Source organism: Leptonotus elevatus, chromosome 1, assembly GCF_054856555.1.
Source record: "Leptonotus elevatus isolate MCC_2025b chromosome 1, RoL_Lele_1.0, whole genome shotgun sequence".
NCBI classification, from domain to species: domain Eukaryota; kingdom Metazoa; phylum Chordata; class Actinopteri; order Syngnathiformes; family Syngnathidae; genus Leptonotus; species Leptonotus elevatus.
Genome location: NC_141239.1, coordinates 53,553,720 through 53,574,504, shown reverse-complemented (window position 1 = coordinate 53,574,504; position 20,785 = coordinate 53,553,720). Strand labels below are relative to the sequence as shown.

General features: G+C 40.1%; 1 protein-coding gene across 5 annotated transcripts in view; it reads right to left on the bottom strand.

Annotated features, from left to right (window-relative positions):
• ap2a1 (adaptor related protein complex 2 subunit alpha 1) overlaps positions 1-20,785 on the bottom strand; it is a 36,832-nt gene that overhangs the window by 2,846 nt on the left and 13,201 nt on the right. For 2 of the 5 annotated variants that reach the window (XM_086069868.1, XM_086069858.1), the window contains 16 exons: positions 19,643-19,902; positions 19,362-19,530; positions 19,069-19,206; positions 17,687-17,869; positions 17,212-17,309; positions 16,907-17,138; positions 15,610-15,798; positions 15,374-15,528; positions 11,934-11,996; positions 9,618-9,680; positions 7,798-7,880; positions 7,103-7,191; positions 6,686-6,810; positions 6,049-6,165; positions 4,231-4,300; positions 3,915-4,049 (listed from right to left, as the gene is read on the bottom strand). In XM_086069868.1, coding sequence (XP_085925994.1) covers positions 3,915-4,049; positions 4,231-4,300; positions 6,049-6,165; positions 6,686-6,810; positions 7,103-7,191; positions 7,798-7,880; positions 9,618-9,680; positions 11,934-11,996; positions 15,374-15,528; positions 15,610-15,798; positions 16,907-17,138; positions 17,212-17,309; positions 17,687-17,869; positions 19,069-19,206; positions 19,362-19,530; positions 19,643-19,902 — 2,169 coding nt within the window. Of the gene's footprint in view, positions 1-3,914; positions 4,050-4,230; positions 4,301-6,048; positions 6,166-6,685; positions 6,811-7,102; positions 7,192-7,797; positions 7,881-9,617; positions 9,681-11,933; positions 11,997-15,373; positions 15,799-16,906; positions 17,139-17,211; positions 17,310-17,686; positions 17,870-19,068; positions 19,207-19,361; positions 19,531-19,642; positions 19,903-20,785 lie in introns of all 5 variants that reach the window. The other 3 variants (XM_086069886.1, XM_086069894.1, XM_086069877.1) reach the window with 3 other exon arrangements.

Here is a 20,785-nt window from a genome sequence, read left to right as displayed (position 1 = left end):
AGTCAGCTCATAGGAGATCAGGAAGTGTTGTCGCTCTAGCTGCCATGTATGACTTGTAAAGTTTAAATTAAGAATGAATCAGTCTCTATCCTGCCTTTTCATTTTATAAACAGTGTCCCATTAACCACCAATGAATCCTCACAGACTATAGGTACGCTATGTGTATTTCTCGTAAGTTTCTGAGTTTTTCTCTCGCAAATCTGCCACTTTATAAAGTCGCAGATTTGCACGTTTTTTTCTCGGACTATTGCCCCCACCACCCTCTTAAAAATATAGATATATATTTATACATGGCCCGGTCGTACAATTCTCATTTATTACGTACGATTCAGAATCGATATAATATATAATTGAGCACTGTTCATGTTCTACACGATTTGGCCACTTAGGGGCAGTGTGGTTCCACATGTTCTGATACACTGTTAAGTTGTAGCAACATTAGAGAGTAGAAGGAAAAAGTCACCATCAAGTTATGCAAATAAAGTTGTTTTTTTGCAGTGTAGGAAGAACATATGCCGGTGAGTAATGTTAACATGCTTCTCTGTATACATTCCTGAAGCGTTTTTGTATGAATAGCCATATTTGGAGTGATAAAAGTGCCGCAAGTAGCACACTAATTAGCGTTAGCGAGTCAATGGCACTTTCCATTGTGCGTTAGCCTTGAGCTAGCTTCGTTCGTGAAACAAGCTTAACAAAGTGTGTTACTATTTAAGTGTGCACTGTGTGTAATTTTCTTCTTTTTGTGTGTTTAGATTTACAATTAACCTCAACTAGAGTGTAATAAACGGCTTGATACTGTTACAATTGTATTTGTTTTAGTATGAGTTAATGTTGCTTGGGGGACTGATTAAAGTGAGGGAACACACTACAGGAAGTGAGGTAGACCGAGCGTGTCCTATCAGACAGGAATAAAGACACTTTCCTTACAATTCAAAACTTAAAGTGTTGGAAAAAACCAACAACATTTTAATGTCTCCATTTGTCATTTTGCCTTGCAAACCAGAATGGTGGAGATCATGACGATTCTTTGCACATCTACAGATTGAAGCAGAAATCATTGTCAATCAAATTATTTTGAATCAAAAATCGTTTTGAATCGGAAATCGATTCTGAATCAAATCGCAGACCCAAAAATCAAACAAACAAAACAAACATGTTCTAATATCAAATACAAAATCAAGCATAGAGATTTTTTCTGAATGTGATCTGAATAAAACTGACATGTTCGGCAAACCATAATCTCTGTAGACAAAGGGATGACTGTGAATGGAATGCCTTAAACTACCCCATAATACATGTACATTTCTTCTGTCAAAAAGGAACTGTGCAAAGGTATTTTCATATCTAGTAATTTTGGATTTAAGACCGTGTGGGAGAACAAAGGAAATCCCCTACCAAAATGGAAAGGCAAAGATCCGGTGGGAGAAGTTGAGGCTTTCACTAAGTCTGTATAGTGGGAGCACTTCAATTGTTACAATTTATTTTTAGCCAAGGCTTCTAAAATTGCACAGTGAGTGTATAACTAACTAGCTTTAGGGTGGCACAAGGTTTTGAACAAGGACTTGCACTGCACTGCAACTTCAAAGAGAAGTGTGACCGCCATCAGTGGTCAAGAAGAGGGTTCAGGGAGCGATTGCCACCAGTATTGTAGACAAATAAGTTGGTGGGTTTGCAACAGCAATGACATTCTGTCTTTCCAAGCCAGCAGGAATTTTACTGTACCAACACTTGAACTACAGGGTCTGCACATCATCTGGATTTTTGTCATGCATTTGAATAGGCAAATTGATACAAGAAAAATTTAAACGTGTTCGTCCTACTACTGTAATAGAAAATTTGACATATTTTATTGTATCTTAATTCAAAGGCCCACATAAGCCTTTGCGTGAATTATGGGCTCAACTTCCGGTATGACCCGACGCTTTGTTCACATGGTAACAGGTTGCACGCATCCACTTTCTATGACAGTCACACACCTAAATAAAGTGGGAACGCTAGTTGTCGCAGCTGAAAAGTGTAAACATTTCAATCGCACTTCTTAATGAGCAACCTCAAAAGCTCTGATGTGTATCAGTACCTACCATTTGCTTTGTTAACAGAGGTTGGTTGGACAAAGTCTTATTTACTTTAAAGCAGATGTAGGACCCCAGCCATACCCTTAATCTTATATCAACTATATACTCCCCCCCAAAAAACAAAGGAAAACCTTGCACATAATCTTCGTGTAATATTGCTGTTATTAAGATTAAAATACTGAATCATTGATCATTGGCTGAAATGATTGCATTTTTAGGTTAATACAGAGAAGGAACAGTCCAAACACACGCCACATATGAACTGATCAGAAAAAACAACATGTTGCTGCCTGAACTATAGTGTTGTGATAGTGGTCTTAATCTTTAAGTGGCACCCGGTGAATCTTTTCTGACTTTTAGAGAAGTTTTAAGTCCACACAAGGCTTGTAACAAGCGGGTTTGCATGGCAGTTTGCGTGTCAAAATTGGTAATTTATTCATATGTTCATATGAGGACGCTTGGTTATATATATAAATATTATATCGGAAGTGCCTTTCGTTTAGATGGTGACGTCGTTTTGGGAACTTGAATACGCAAAAATTTGAAACCACCCTCCACAGTGGATAAGTTGAATAAGCTCCTCCATTGCGTTCCCATATACAGACACGGCCCAAAACTCAAAACTAAGCTCAAATCTGCTCAAGTTGTGTACATGTTTACGTCACACTACATATGACAAAACAACAGGAGTCCTTCCAGCATCAATTATTATTATTTTTTTTAACTAGTAGCCATCATTTTGGTTTTCGCGGAACATAGTGACGATCAGATCAGACATCAGATTGTGGAATGGCTCGGCCTGGACCAGGGTTGTGAAGGCGGGCGGGGGCGGCGACAGGGAAGAGCCAGCTGCAGGGACGCAAAAGGACCGCTGCGCCGCACCGCACCCTCGGCCTTGACTTTGATGGGTTTGTAGAATTAGCAGCCTTGCTCATCCCCACTTATTTCAGTTGTGTTTATTGGTCTTCAATAGCGCATCATAAAACAGGTGTGAAAATGAATTTCTAATGAGGAAAGGGGATGACCACCTCGCTGTTTCTTCCCACCATGCTGTTTCTCTGTTTGACCATTTGGTCATGTCCGTCTGTGGCTTGGTTTAAATTACCTGTATGTAGAGAGGTATAAAAATCCAGAGGTAGGAATTCTGTCATATTTGGTTGACGAATGACGCGAAACTTCTAAAAATTGACAAACTTAGCATTGACGGAAGATGCAATCGTCAATCTGTCCAATTTGGTGATTGGAGATTGACAAATGACATCACATTGACACATGCCCACTTCAAATGACAGAAACATTAACAGACGCTCATTTTGCTGGGCAATCGACAAATGACGGATTGACGATGACGCAAGTGTGTCCCGACTATCGATGATTGCCGAATGACGGACGCTCAAAATTCATTGACCTCTGTAAAAATCAATGCTTGAGACCTCTGCTTTGCCAGTTCATCGATATGCCGTCATGTCACCACGTTGACTGTCTGACCTATTTTAAGTCTTTTGTCTTAAAATATTTATTTCAGGTTTTCGCTTTATCAGAAAGGTATTTTACTTCAAAACAGTACTTAGTGGTAATTATTGCAAAAATAGAATAATCGTCTGTGGTAAACAATAATAAATGTGGGATTAAATTACTGCACGTAATATTTTTTTCTGCAATCCTTTTTTTTTTTTGTTTGTTTTTTTTTTTTTTAAGTGCCTTGCATTTTTCCTTTAAATATGAAATCTTAAACCATTGGAAAATTTTTAGGTTAACCAATTTAAGTAAGTTCAACTGTTGAAAACATGTAATTTGGAGATGATTAACTGATGTTTTATACACAACTGTAGGTTGTACCTGTGCCTGGCCATTGGGCTCCAGTCTTAACAGGCAGCCAACCTGCTGACCCTTGGTCTGGATCACTCCAGCAGACACGTAGTTCTCCGGGTTTGGATCGACATTGTCCAGCAGGGCCGCTCCTAATCCCAGCAGCTACAAGAAAGTAACAACAACAACAAAAAAGTCAGTGCTATCATATCAAGAGTCATGGTTAAAGTAGCGCGGTGAAGTTTTGACTAACATATTATTTTTTTTAAACACTAATGAAGGAGATACACACAGTATGAAGACAAAACAACTATCGAGAGGAGGTATAAAGAGAATATTGACGTACCTTAGCCTTGAGAACTTCTGTGTCCATGCTGTGGTTGGCCTTGAAAATCTTTTGTGCTTCTTGCTGAGGCCTGATGACAGTACATACAAAAGCTTTACTAGTTAACCTAAAGAAAGTGACAAAATACTTACTGGCCCCAAACTGTTTTTGTTTTCCTTTATCAATCCAAAAACCAGCATCCAAATCTTTCTCCATAGAACATGAGAATTACAAACGGAGCAAACAAAACAGAATTGAGCATTCGAACAAAGACAAAACAAAAACAAAAAGTGAGGTCTAATCAGACAATAAATTCTTCAAATGATCAAATACCAACAAGTAGAGATGCACCGAAAATAATTTTTTTGGGCCGAAACAGAAACGAGAAATGCTTGGCCGAAAACCGAAAAGCAGAGAAAAAAAAGGCCACTTTTTTATTATCATTGCATTTATTATAATTAATTAATATTATTATAAAATATTTAGGCCTATTTAGCATGGGCATTTTAACAAAGCACAATATAAATTGAAATGCGTCCACACCACAGACATCAGAGACATGTTGGCGAATGGTAAACACCAAACTCGGGGTGAGCAACTGAGCATTTTCTGGCGGTGCAATTGCACTTTATAGTCAATGTACAGTACTTTGCAACGGCGGGCACGGATGGGTGCTGTGCGGTGCGGATGACACATTTGTAGGCTATTTGGAGCAGGACACGGTGCGGCGCACTTAAAATCGGCACATTCACATATTCACCAATGTTTAAAAATAAATAAATTTCTTCGCAACAACCAATTGGCTTTGGGAACGTACTGCAAAGTCACACACGCCGTCCTGTACAGATCTGTAGTCACCCGGAAATAGCGGTAAGTGTTTAGTTGGTTAAAACTGATGATAGCAATAGTGCTAACATTTGCTAAAGTATTTAGTACGGCCACCAGCATGCAAGAGAAAAAGTAGAAAGTGCTCAAGGGGCTCTCAAAGGAAAAAAGGGAAGGCGCTGTAGGAGAAAGAGGGGCTCACTTGTAGTGCAGTACTCGGCAGCGCTCTTTTTTGACATAGTTTACCAAGCGACCCTATCCTTCTCCACTGTGCACAATGAAGCTGCCGGTACTCACAAACGCCAGCGAGCAGCAAGGCGGACACTCACTCCCGTGTTTGGTGTTTAATTCAAATAGATACTTTACGTTTTTTTGTTTTTGCTTGCGTCACCACAACGTCCTCTTTCAGCCATATTCTTTCGGCTTGAATTGTATTTTTTATTTTCGGTGGCCGAATGTTCGGTGCATCACTATCAACAAGGCATGCTTCGTCTTAACCCTCCTTAATGTCCTTCCAAAATGTTCAGTTTCCTTCCAAAAAAAGAAAAAACAATGTTCGACATTTAGTAAACCTACATCTATGAATAAACTGTTTTGCCATTATTATCAAAGTATTGCGCATCATTTCCCTTTTTCAGTTTTGCATTTTCATCCCAAATTTAATATCCTTAAATTCCAGTGCGGTTGAATCATGGCCCTTCTCCGAAATCCAGCACTGAAATAAAAAATAAATGTTCCAAAGTCTCTTTATCAGAGTTAGAAAAAACACAGCAAATTTGCTCAACATTAAACTTCGCTCTCATAAAATCCCCACAAGGATAAACATCAGTCATCACCTTAAAAAATATATTTCTTTAGCTTTTGGTTAACAAAACCCGTCCAAAAATGGACATATCTCTTTGTAACCAGGAATTAAGTACAGATTTGTTTTTTCCCCAAGACTGCGAGGACATTCACTTCTCTGGTTTTATAGTCTTTTGTTATGATCACACCTAATACTGGGCCCAAACTTACTGGCTAAGTTGTTTCCAACGCTGGAAGAAATCATTCGAGGACATTTCAGTCGGCTGGAAGAATTTGTTGATAGTGACAGGCAGCTTGAGGGTCAAGTTTTGCAGCGCTCCTCCGTATCTGTGACACACAATTAAATGCATTGCCGTCTATCGCAAAATACCATTGTTCTTCCAAAAAGTTGACCTGAAAAACCGATGTAGCACAATGTCAATTCTTCACTGATTCAAGACCACAATTGTGCTCGATTGTTAATTTTGCAGAAAGGAATGTTTTTAAGCAGTAAAATGTATTTTGACTAATACTGTTCCAAGAAAATGCCAATACATTGGTATGACTGTACTTTCTTTTTATTTTATTTTTATTTTTTTATCAATTGCTGTTCAATTGTGATAGAACTCTCAGCCAGCATATTGGGTAGATTTTGTTTTTGTTTTTTTACAGTAATTGTGTGGTATTGTCGTCATGCATGTGCATTTATCCGTTTACAATATAAATAATATCAATGGTATACATTTTGAACTGCTGTTCAATTCTTCATGGAAAGTAAGTACTGTGTTCGCACATGGAGATACCATCGTAGTTTTCTGATATGGGTTACGTTAATCAAGTTATTTGGAATTCTTATTCTCGAGCTTACCTGAACTTGATGTTAAGTAGTGGAGCGTCGGAAAAGTCGGTCAGACACTCGATGTTGAGGACCTGCTGGATCTGAGCACCTCCCTCTACCAGTGGTTCCACTGGTTTGGTTTGAACGTTAAGCTGTGACTTGCTGTCAAGGAACATTAAACAGATGCTACACAGGTCCAAATACATCTAACTGGAAGCTAGACTAGATTTTCATCTGTAGTGAAGATTTTTTATTTAATAGAAAAATTTAGTTAAAAAAATAAGATAAAATGTTTGTCATAACACAACATGGTGCTGGCAATAGTTAATAGTTAGTTATACTCAATCAAGACGTATATTGGTCAGCAATGGCAAAATATCATGCTGGTCCAAATGCATCTCGTCTTAAGCTTTTGTACGCGACAGCCAAGGGAAATGAATGGATATGAGACTGGAGCTCTCCAGGACAGCTGACTGTGGTGGTGAAGCTGGCAAATTGCACTGACGTCTTATTCCCGTAGAACAAGTACATTCTCCCTATGAGAAAGACACAAATTATTAATACACAGCAGGCTAAGTCAAGAAATAAAAAAATATGAAAATAATCTTACACATTAATAAAATAATACCACATCAAGCCATTAACATGAAGTGTTATAGCAACACTCCATTACAATTAAGTTACACTAGCAACGTAGCAGCCATGGCTAACGTCGACTTGTTTACAGTGCAGCTATTGTTTTGAAGCTGGTTTTTAAGTCATAAAACTGACCACAAAATGTGTTAATTGAAGACATAGAGGGAGATAAATAATCCAGAAGCACAGTATAACAGGGATAGGCAAGTTTGGTCCTTGAGAGCCGCAGTCCTGCATGTTTTCGGGGTCTCCTACCTCCAACCCAGGTGTTTCAAATCATCAGCTCATAATTACGTTCTGCAGGAGCCTCTCAGCTGTGTTCGAGGAGGGAGACATCAAAAACATTTACACTCTTTAGGACCGAACTTGCCTACCCCTGGTATATACCTAAAGGCAGACATGGGTGTAAGTTGCATGCAACTGGTAGCCGAAAGAGTTTCTACGCTGAAGAAAGCCAGACCGCACTTTGGCTATGACGAATCAATTGAAGCAGCTCCATTACTCACCAAGGTTTTGACGATATTCTGACTTGATGCCAATCTGTAGGAGCTGATTTTCAAACAAAACACCATTGTTCTTGCACACAAACCTGTTGAATGAAAACAACTTTAGGTGACTTTATAATGATCCAGACAGACACTAGAAAAGAGATGGGCAGTGTTATCCAGAACCTCAAAAAATAGAAACAAGCACCACACCAAAACAATAACACAACACCATGAAAGTTGGGCAACTTCAATGTAGAAGTGAAGTGACTTTTGCGTCTGGTTCAGGTAATCATGCTTTATGGATTTGTGGGCTATATTGGTGCTTGCTCTAACCTTTAGAACAACCTCATCTATGCATAAAGAAGGGGAAATAATTCTGGTCTGTTGAAGGTGGAAAACATTACCACCATCCAAGTTACTGTGTTGAGTCTTGGTGGTCTGATGGGTCAATGTAGAGTCAATTATTTTCCAAGTGTGACAAACCCCACAACTGAAGGTAGTAGCAACTTGGTAAACTAAAAGCTATTTCAAGTATTGTGGAACCACCTCAGAGGTTGAACATATTATGTTATGGGAAGTTGGTCAACCTCAAATTTGAGTTTAAATTAAAAGTTTTAATCGCTTTAATCTATTGTTACTGTCAGGGGTCAAAGTGTTGCAGCATAAAACGTCTATTGAGCAGTTAAGTACTATTTTTCCATTTCAGTGGACCCCCACATCTTCGCAGTTTGGTACTCGTGAATTCCCCCACCCTAATGCAATTCTAATTGCTGTCAATTATCTACAAATTTTTGTTATTTGTGGTCCCGGTCCCTTATTGCCTGCAGTGTATAGAAAGAAAAAAAAGGGAATAAATAACTACACAATAAAAACAATTATAAGCAGTGGTGGCAAATCCAGGTCCAGAAAGTAAAAAACCCAACCACAGTTTGGCTTTAGCCCCTAGTGCTAGCTAGCTAGCTTCCGAGCAGGTAAACTAGCATCATGGAAGCTAGCTAGGGAGCTAGCTAATTAGCACCTTAGGCTAAAGCCAAACTGTGGAAGGGTTTTTACTTTCTGGACCTGGATTTGCCACCTCTAATTATTAATAGCAATATTAGGATGGAGAAGAAAAATACCAAGGTGACTGCAGGCTTTTAAACACGAAATAATATACATTTATGTAAGTAAGTAAAACTAAATTAAGTGTTGCATTGTAAAATTTGGTTTAAAAAAAATTCTGTACTCGTGGTTTACTCTGACAACGCATGATGAGCTCAGGCGGAGTGATTTATACCAACCAGCGGGAAAAGCTTCCCTGTTATTTTGCACTTCCAAATATGGACTTACACAGAGATTGCATTCTCCTTGAGCAGTGCCCTGCAGCCAATGCCAAGAAAACTAAGTGCAGTGTGAAAAGTCCTTTATTCTGTGTGTCAGAGATAAAAGCATTTTCACAATGCAGCCTCACTAGCAACGAATGCCGTCATAAACAGAGGTCCACATCTCTTTGTCGCTAGGCTATCGCTACCCTGAAATATAGCCCATTTCGCTTTCACGATAATCCCACTTCATTACTGGGACCCTTCTGTGTGTGGCTAGTATACACACGCAAAAAAAATCTTCAGTTAACTATTTGATGCTTATTTAACCAAAGCCACAAGACTTTTTTGAAGTGTTGACAGTTCAACCTCTGCGTTTTGTGCTATTTTAGAGGTGTAGGCTACTCTGCTAAACCGTATGACTGATGAAGATCCACTATATGCTTCTTTGACAAGCCATCTTATGCTTCCTGTGGAAATCATGCAGAGAGTGGGCAAACACAAAACACCAAATCTTTAAACAGAGAAAGAGCTTACTTGTTAAGGAGTTCATCAGCCTCAGACAGAGGGGGAGCAGGATCCTCAGAGGGAGGAGCAGAGCTGAAAGACCACAAGATAGCGCAAGGATGTAGAAAGCCCACAGAAGAAAAGAGAACAGAGGTGTGTAATAGTAAGTAATAGGCATCCAATCAACACATGCGCACAGGCAATGTGATGAAGATTTGTTACGAACAAAAAGGAGAAAGGGGATCAAATGCAGAGATTGTTAGTAACAACGTCCAAAGACAGTTTGTAAAAAAAAATACAAACACCAGCAGTATAGTATGTATTTGGACACTTTCTGTTGTTTTGGTTGAATGTTTATAATAAATGAATATGACAGACTGCACTGTACTGTAATTCAATTTAAACTTAGACTGACTAGGTCATAATTTGGACATGTATGCAACACAGACAATACCCTAACAAGATGTACACAATATTACACAATACAGGACATAATCTAAATCCAAAAGAAGAGAAAATGAAGCACTTTCCAAATACATTTCAACTGCACTCTACACCACAGGCACAGTTCACATGATTCAAGCAGTACAGTACATAGGCTACAGATATGCAGTAGCTTGATGCCATGAACTTGGTTTGGTATGCGAACCATGTTTACATCTGGGAGTGTCTATTTTTGTGTGTGTGGTTCGGAAAATGGATGTGTGTGTAACGTTATTGCTGGGTTGTAGAGTAAAGTACAGATGTTTGATACCACTTTTTTTTTTCCAGACCGCTAACAGTACAAGTAAACTCTTCAGTAGTCACGGATACAAAGTACCGATATCACTTGTACTTTCGAGATATAAACTTTCAAAACAAAAAACAATAACAGATTATTTTACAGCTATATGATTGTTATATTACAATACAGCTTTTCCTTAACATTGCATGAAATTAACGGCAATTTTCTAATCTTCTCATTTCAAATTCCTATCGTAAAATGGCCACAAGAGGGCAGGTGATACTGGTAGTTGCCTAGTGTAAAGTGTTTAACAACATAAGGTTTATGCCAGTTGCCCTAAATTAACAGCCTTGACAATTATTATCACTCATTTTTTATGTGCATTTAATGTATGTAGTTTTGGAACTGAAATGACATTTCAAAATGCTAAAATGTAATAATTGCAGTTATATGTGAATTTTCAAATTAATGTTTAACAAAACATCTTGGAAAGCATATTATTTCGTGAATAATTCTACCATTATTAAAGGAGCAGTCAACCTTAAACATTCTTGACAATAATATGTTATATGTGACCTCACTAGTCTAAACATGACATTCTGATTAATATTACATTTAAGTAATATGAGTTATGCATCAAAATCCAGCCGTTTTTATCCATCTCAGGGAGCGGCCATTTTGCCACTTGTTGGCGACTGAAGATGATATTAATGTTGCTCAGGGTTCAGGCAACGACCAATTACCTGTTTTCTGAAGCTGAGCTGTGATTGGTTGTTACTTGAGACCTGAGCAACTGTGATGTCATCTTCAGTGGACAGCAAGTAGCAAAATATTCGCCTTCACAAATTGATAAGAACGACTGGATTTTGATGCTGAACTCATATTCCACTAACACAATATTAATCAGAAAACCATATTTAGACTAGTGGGGCTGCATTGAACATATTATTGTTAAGACATTTGGGGGGGGGGGGGGGGGGGTTGACTTAACCTTTAATTGACTAAAAAAAAGAACTCTATAGTCATTTACTTGCATTCCTGGTTGAATATATTAGGCCTGCTTAATTTCTGACTTCCCAGAAAAGCAGTGTGCCAGCTCAAGATTAGGTATAAAAAGGTGAATTCAGTCTGAAATTCCCCATTACCTGTTGAAAATGATAGAACTCACTGACATTGACAAGGTCCGCATTATAACCCCTCCACAAGTCAAATGGTCTCTGAGACAAACGTGTTGGTTTTAAACATTTGTTCGGCTCTGTATGTGCTCCAGATCAAATTACTAAATTGTGTTTCCTTAACGCATTCTTTGACACTGCACTACATAAAATGTTCATACTGCCGTCTCTTTCAATATCATGTACAGTAATATGTATATATGACAAAGAACAATAGGCAAATGGCCAACATAAAAACGCTCAACAAACTGCCATAGGGCTGTCTAAAATTACATTTAGACATATTCCCGTTTTTTGACCCCAATCGAATTTGAATGGTTCAGCAAGCTACCCATTCACAGTAGCAATACGACACTATACTACTGTATGAATGCCATTATGACACAGTATGACGGTGTCATAATTGTGGTTTTCTAGCTAAGTCTGTAGTTTACTACAGGCCCTTACTCCAAGTCACCAGAACCCTCCACCAATAAGGAGTCAGAGGTCTCGGTTGGCTGTTCCAGATCTCTGTCAACGCACAATCACGGTATAGGACAGAGGACAGAGGACAGAGGACAGAGGACAGAGGACAGAGGACAGAGGACAGAGGACAGAGACACACACACACACACACACACACACACACACACACACACACACACACACACACACACACACACACACACACACACACACACACACACACACACACACACACACACACACACACACACACACACACACACACACACACACACACACACACACACACACACACACACACACACACACACACACACACACACACACACACAGGAAAATGGAGAGAAGGAAAAGAGAGAAAAAGACGAAAGACAAGTCACATACACAGTAAGTTAAAAAAAGAATAGACAAGTAAAGAGAACCTGCCAACCAGGGAGAAGAATAGACATGAACTCTCACTAACACTTTGACCGTACACAAGCCAATTCAGTTTGCACTTTAATAAGATTAACTTTAGGAAAGTCAAAGTGTTTTTACACTGTCACCTCATTTGCTGATGACATGCATCAGGACTAACTGGTTGGTACCTTGCTCAAGAGTAGTCTGAACGGGCAGTGTGGAAACTGGGACTTAAACCCACAACCTTTTGGTTGATAGACAGTCTACCACCTAAAACAAACCCAGCCGCTTTGCATGTAGTTCACTGTTATTATCTGCACTGATAGAATGTTAATACCTATTGTTGAACTTGTACAGCAAATACAAAGAGCAAAAGTGAAATAGTGTCACATAATCTGAAATATTACTGAATCTCCAACCTAAAAAAAAAAAAAAATTACAGATGGCCACCCTCTTATGTGAAAACGTGACGTCACTCATTGACTAAATACCTAAAAAAAAAAATTAGATGGTCCCCAGATCATGCGTCCATGATGAACAGTCACCCATACTTCCCTGCTTTCTCTGCTCCTCAGGTGGAAATGCTCGGCGCTAATGCCTGCACCAGCTAGCTATGAGCTGCGACTGGATAGCAATTGTGGCTAAACACTGTCCTTCCTGGTGCAGAGCTGCTCCTCAAAGTGACTAATCCTCACTTTCATGGCGCTGAATAACCTTTACCTCTGACAGGTATTATCATCACTACATGAGTACGAGGAGCTAAGCATGTGACAAACCGAAGAATAATGGATGCTATGCTATTATGAAATGTACCAGTAGCCACGAAACACAAGAGTAAGTAATGTGGCCTCCGCCTCGCCACCATGCCCCCCTCCCCCTTCTTTTTTTAAATGCACCACATACTTTCACCAACACATCTCTGGGAAACAGGTGGATCGGAGCGGGGGGGATATAATTTCCCTCTGCTCCATCTCACCTGCGGGAGCGGGGGCTGTGGGCCAGTGGGGTGCCTGGTGGGCCTGCCGTGCCCCGTTCTGCCGTGTTGGGGAGGGGGGCGCTCCGGGCTCCTGGGTTTGCTCCCCGGCCGGTGGCCCCCGCGGGGCCTGGGGGTTGTGCCCTGGCGCTGCGGAGGCCTGGGGGGCCCTGGGGGGTGATGCTTGCCCTGTCCTAGCTGGGGTCGACGGCTCCCCTCTTTGGTGGAGATTTTTCATGCATGCCAGATCCACCACACCAGCATCTACCAAAATTCAAACACAATCTGCTTCTTCCTCTGGTCGCTGAATCGGTGGAGGCTGATGTCTGTGGATCTCACTCTGCTTCATTTATCCTTCCTTCCTTTCGTTAGTCTTTCCTTTGGTCTCTTGAGGTCTCTCTAATTTGTTGGAATTTATTTTGTTGGCCTCCGCCTCTGGGGTTGGTGAAAGATTCTGGTTTGTAACCCTGTGGGTAGTAGGTGGTGTCTGGTCGGTGCTGAATTTCACTTTTCTTTGATCACTTCCCGGATCTCCTGACAACTTCAAGACTATTGGGATTCTGAAGTATTCGGTTTAGGTGAAGGGTATGGGATTTTTAATAGGTTTTAGGTGAATTAATGAGCACAAACTCGCACACACACAGAGAGGAGAGAGGAGAGAGGAGAGAGGAGAGAGAGGAGAGAGAGGAGAGAGAGAGAGAGAGAGAGAGAGAGAGAGAGAGAGAGAGCCAGAGAGAGAGAGAGTGAGAGAGAGAGAGAGAGAGAGAGAGAGAGAGAGCGAGAGAGAGAGAGAGAGAGAGAGAGAGAGAAATGATGATGACATGTTGAATCGTAAGATTACCGAATGAACAAAACTGAGCTCTCTCAAAATAGAAAAAATTAATAAAATTTAATTAAAGTTAAAAAATAAAAATAAAAAAAGGGTAAGTGATGAATTTTAACAGATGTCTCTCTGAAAGGAACCCACTTTACTGCTTAAGGTAACCAACAATCAACAGCAAGTTAGTTGTCTATCTATCCTTCCTTCCTTCCTTTCCTCAGTCTTTCCTTTGGTCTCTTGAGGTCTCCCTAATTTGTTGGAATTTAGATGTTTCTGGGGTTGGTGAAAGATTCTGGTTGGTAACCCGGTGGGTAGTAGGTGATGTCTGGTCGGTGCTGGATTTCCCTTTCCTTTCTTTGATCCTTCCTCGGGTCTACTGACAACCTCACGACTCTAGCTGGATTCTGAAGTATTCGGTTAAGGTGAACGGCATCAGTTTTTGTTGTTGTATTATATGTTTTAATCATTTTAGCTTTGGCAAACTAATTCAAGAGTATTTAGTCTATATCGTTAGATATCGGAACCGTGAGAGGATTAAATAATAATATAATGAATTTGTAGGCCATATCGCCCAGTCCTAATAGATTGCTTTACAATTTGGTTGGAATGAGAAGAGAATAACAGCTTTAAAAATTCACACTCTCCTCCATGTTGGCAGGTCCGTAAGACAAATATAAAGAGAGTACAACAACAATGTGTCAACCAGCAGACAAGCACATGTTGAAAAGTAGTCTCAATGTACAGACAACATACAACGAAAACAACACCAATGACATTAAAAGTTTTTTTTTCCTTCAAAGCCCAATATGCGAGACACAATTTTGAAGCGCCTCTTAAAACCCTTCAGCAACAAGGTTGCAATTTCTTCATATAGTTTACATCCAAAACACCTTAAATCCAACATATTGATGTAATCTCAGTGTAACTAGAATTATTATGCTGAATAACACTTCTTGTTGACAGATAAAAGGAGATATTTTTCAGCTTTTCAAATGTATTTGTGTTAACTTGGGACTCCCTTCCACAACCTTGCTACTTATGTCAACAAACAGAGAGGAGGTTGCAGACTAGACAGACAATTAATGTCTTCAATTGGCTAACCAACAGCACAGGCTGACATTTGCTCTACAACATGATTACAAAAGAAAAGGGGCTCGGAAGAAGCTCCAACTGGACTTTGACTAACAGGCACAAAGGGTTTTCACGTCTGCTCATTCGGATGACCTTCACCTTAGAAAGCCGTCGTCATTAACTGCAGCAGAAGATGCAGCGGGCCCCGCTTCAGAGAACACATCCACCAACAGGCTGCCGGCACTGGTTGGAGCGGTGCCAACAGGAGGTCCAGCTCGGATTCCAAGAAGGTCTGCTGATGGTGATGGGGTGGACTGGCAGAAAAAAGACATTTGCATGAGAACCAAAACGATCAAACTTGTTAACAACTGCTTACCAGTAGACAGTTGACTTACGGCATTGGAATCAGCCATTGCTGATGTGTCTGGTCCCCGTTCGCCACCTCCGTTCAGCTCCCCGCCCTCGCGTTTGCTGTCCTCCAGGTCTGTCACAGACACTGCACCAGGCCCCTTTTTCTTCTTCAGTTTAGCCAAAATGGAAGACTCCCTCTCAGGGAAAGGAGGCATCTCCTCCAGAACTGTGGCCTATCCGGACAACAAACACAAAATAACTACTTTGGGAATGCAAAAATAATTTGTAACAGTGCTCATTGGTATACTGTATAAGATTCACCCCAAATATTTCAAAGCTCTGGATGTTATGGGATGGTTGACATCACTTCAAAACTGCGTGGAAGTTTGGGACAGTACCTCTTCATTGAGAAACTGGGGTGGTGGCAGTTGCAGGGGAGTAACAGTCTTCAGCCTTCGTGGGAAATAATTTTTCTAAGTCTAAAATAATGGACTGTGCTTACTGGGATGGGCATAAATCCCTAGCTCAGGTGGAATAATTTCAGTATCTTTGACCAGGGTAGAATCCAGACAAGTTTGTTGTGGTAGTTTTGAGACAAGGAGGGGCTTTATGTTCCTACCCTCAAACACGGTCATAGATTTTCAGGTGGTGGACCAAAAGGTTAAAGTTGCAGATACACAACAAAATATGTGGAATATTAAAGATGTGTACATTAGCAATGTGAAGCATAAATGTGCAACTGCTAATAATGCCAGGCATTGAGCATAATAAAACATTCAAGCTGTTTAGCACCATTTTGAAACATTTTCTTAACTCATTTAAACCCAACAACGTATAAAGACCTTTTTTAATACTTCGTCCTTCACTTTTTTTTATGTTAGAGCAAACAGAAGGCTTTGATGCAGCTTCTGCCCTGAAGAGGTCGCTTAAAGCAATGTTAGTTATTACAAAAAACGGCCAGCAGGTGGCAGCAAAGTATAAGAGATTAGCCAGAGCAATGTTGCAACAAGCTCTTTTTGACAGTGTTTTCAACAGGTTTGTGAAACTGATGATGAAACTTCGCTCTATTCTAATGCTAATTGCTGCAAATCTGAAACAGATACAAATATACTTTTCTTATCCTGATGAAAGAAGAGACTGTAATCTTTATTTTGGTAGGTTCCGTGTTTTATAGAAATAGAACACAATATTCTGTGGGCCTAGCAAAATCTGTCAAAATCCAGTAAAACAGACGGGAGCGAAGGGGGTTGCTTAAGTGAAAATGGCTGGGATTGAATGAGTTAATCAAGTTTGAAAGTTGTTACACATGAATACAACCAAATAAAAAAATTAGTGAATTACCAAGACATCTGTGCTGGCAATAGAAGAGAGCTTCAAATACTCCACAGCACGCTGCTGCAGCTCTACATCAGAGTTGCGAATCTGGCTGTCGCAACGAAGAACCTCCTGAATGGTGGCCTTGGTCTCCGGGAACAAGTTGATAAACTTGATATAGGCCGACAAGAGCAGGGCACGAGTCGGCACAGAGCATAGGTGGAACTTGGAGTGGAGAAGGTTGAACTGGACCAAGGGGCTAGAGGACAGAACACAACAAGTTACTTTTTATGTTGTCAACTGAATATTCTGTTACCTAAAACGACACGTACCTAGAACGGGGGTCACCAGCAATGAGGTTACCAAACTCTCCAAGAATGTAGCCTCCAACTTTCACCATATTCTCATGACAGGCAGGGGCTTGCAAGGCCTAGAAGAAATGGAAACTGAACTTTCTGTCGGTATGATTTTGTTTGAAGGTAATTCAAAGTTATTTTTTAAATCCAGCTTTATGATCTGTGTGACCTCTTTCTTTGTAAATGTCCCATGTTATAACGCGGCGACTTGCAGCTAATAAAGCGAAGTGGCCAATACCTGTACCGTATATACATGTTTGTTTTTATGGCTAAATGTAGCTGTTGCGGCTTCTATCAGGTGTGCTTTTTGCTTTTGTAATCTTTAGCAGTTGGGGCATGAAATTTATGAGAAAAAAACAAACATAAGGAGCACCACCAATGTCAGTGCAAACTAATTGAATAGATTTTTGTATGCTTCAATCTTCACAAATGTTGATCCAATTTGTGGTACCTCAAAGACGGTCTTGGCAGCGTAGCCTTGCACATCATCCCGGTTGATGACAATCTGGATGACACGGTACCATACCTCTTCACTGACATAATCGCCAGCTATGCGAATGAGGTTGAGAATGGTATCGACGTACCAGGAGTAATCCACAGCATACTTCTCGGCCAGGATCGCTACTTTGAGCACCTGAGAGACAACACACAACTCAGTCATTTCAGAATGAATCCAATTCTGAATCAAATTAGATTTTGTTTTAGACATGCACAAATTGGATGAGCCAATCGGTGTATTAGAAACTAGGGCTCTACCGATATGCAATTTTTAGCCCGATGCCAATACTGATACAGATTTTTGGCAGAAAAAAATAACGATTGCCAATTAATCTGCCAATTATTTATATATAATGCATAAAATTACCCCCCCCCCCTACCTCCCCAATTCCTTTTCAATAGGTGTCACTTTCGCAAACTTTCGCTATTAAGATTCTCTGCTTTGAATGTCAAGTCCATAGTATGACCTTAACAAATTTCATGAAAAGAAAGTCTTTGAATCCTTGAAATATCAACTTTAAATGTAAATTGAAAGGACAATGACAAAATAAAACGATAAGAAGGTGAAATAAGAATAGAATAAACTAAAATGATAGCAACTGAAAAAAACTAAGAACAAATACTGACTGTTCCTGTGCGTTTTGGCCTCTTGGGGGCAGTGTGGTGCTGTGCATCCATGGCGTACACACTTAAAGTGAGTACATAAGAAAGTTGTGTATGAATTTATAAAAAAAACCTTGTTTTTCACACATTGAGAAGAATTTGTACCTTTGCGTAGTGTTATCTCACCTGTGGGCATGTGTTCCCACACCATTTATGTGTGAAGATTCGTTATTTGAAGGAAAAACACTCCCGAAGTTTATGCTAATTTAGCATTTGAATGGGATCCTGCCTCCGCTTTTAGCATTAGCGCTAGGCTAGCGATGTTTTAAAAATGAAGCATGTTTTGTATTTAAAACTAAACACACAACAATAAGAATAAGTCCCACTGTATATTTACAGTTAACTCCAACTGGGATGTCATTAAACAGCTTAAAGGACGCTCGGGGGACAACAGAATAACCAGAATAACATAAGCTTCACATTTGCTAGTTGCTAGTGCTACACAAGCAAAATGGTGCATTCAGTGTACTTTCACAGCGTCGCAAACTTTCATTGGGCCCTATTAGAAACTACTGAATTGTTGTTGTCTACGATGAATGGACTTACATACATGTCTGGTACTTTCCCCCCAAAAAAGTAGCAACATAAACACATCACCAAATTAAATGTACCCAGTATGCAAATACAAAAAAAAAAGGGGGACTTTATTCTTATTTTGTCCTTTTCACATACCATCTCCTCTCTGATGGAGTAGTCAGCAGTCTCAAGGTAGCTGAGCATCTCAGCTACAATCTGCTTGGCATTGCTGCGATCACACATGGCATACAGCAGATCTGCTGCCCTTTGTCGAACACTAACGTCCCGCTCAGTCTGCAGAAAGACCAATAATTGGTGACAAAATGAAAGATGGGTTAAGTAAGCTTTATCAAGTTGGAATGGACTTCCCAATATTTCTGACAGTTAGCGTTATTTTTAAAACTAGTTGAAAACTGAAAAGGGTGTAAACTGATTAAGTGTCTGATCACCTTGAGCGCGTTTATGACCGTCTCAATGTGCGTCTTGACTGCTTCATGAGAAAACTCTGAGCTGGCCAGCGTACACATGCTTTCCAGAGCCAAGTAACGCAGGTTAGTCTCTCGGTGCTGCAGGAACTGACCCAGTTGGTTACAGGCTCGCACAAGCAGGTTTGGCTCACTGTGGAACACAACATATGCCAAGAAATAGTTCAGCAACTTAATTTAAAAATTGAAACTGCAATCCCTGTTTTTCACCCCGATTTCGTCAAGTGTCGGCTCTAACTGCTCACCTGTCATAGTGGATGATAAGGGAGATAGCCTCAAAGAGGATCGCATTCTTGGCATTGGAGTGCTGCACTTTCTTTGACTTGGGTGGCTCTTGTGCCTTGTTGAGAATGGTTTCCAAGCACTCCACAAGACGGCCCTTCACTGCGCCATCTTCAGGTGGAGGATAGCATTGCAGCAGGCGCAGCAGCTTACAAGACAGCCACGGTGCTGGGACAAAGTAGTAGGTGTAATCTTGCAGGTCGGTGGATGCTGATGAGACAATCTAAAGAAGCGCAAGACAAAACGTCAAGACACTTCCTTCAGAAAAGTACAAATTGCCAGTCAGTGCATAGCATTATAATGCTCAGAAGGTTTTCAAAAGCATACATTTATTTGCGGTTGAGATGGAGCTAGTTCTAGCTGGCTTTTAACTACTCATCAATCAATCGCAGGGAACATATAGATAAACCGTTTACGTGCACTCACCGCAACACTGCAATTACAAAGAAATGATAATATTACAATGATGATATACGTTATATGTATATGGGATTTTGCATTATATGTTAAGGTAGCAGACTTTCAAATAAGGCAAAGTTGCTTTAAAAAGATGCGTAATTCTATTTGTTTTATGTTTTAGTTTGAAAGTAAACTTCAGTTGGGAATGCCAATAAACAGCTTGACACTTGGCCTCTTTTTTAAAAGAAGTATTTATCTGCCAAACTGATGCTTTTTGTGAACCATATAACGATTGTATCTTCCCATTTTTGCTGTCATGTCACAGTAAAAAAAAATTGTTTTTTTAAATAAATAACGAAAAAAGAAAAAAAGACAAATCGGCCAAGGTCAGGAAACCCCTAAGTCAAGGCACCACACCATAACTGTATCACTCATAAGACTCTGGACAAGATGAGTAAGATCCCAAACAGCGGATGTGTTCATTTTAACAGATTGGTGCTAGTAGGCAATAGGCATGTTGCACAATCTTTTACCACAATTGCGTTCACCAGACATGGAATGGGGCAATTGGTCACAGCTGCACTCCATTTTGCAGGCATGACCAATCAACTCGCGCTTGATCCAACTGTTGCAGTACAGAAGTTGGAAATCAAATCGTTGCTGAAATGTGCACAGCCATGGCACAACTAAACGTGGGTTAAGGGTTT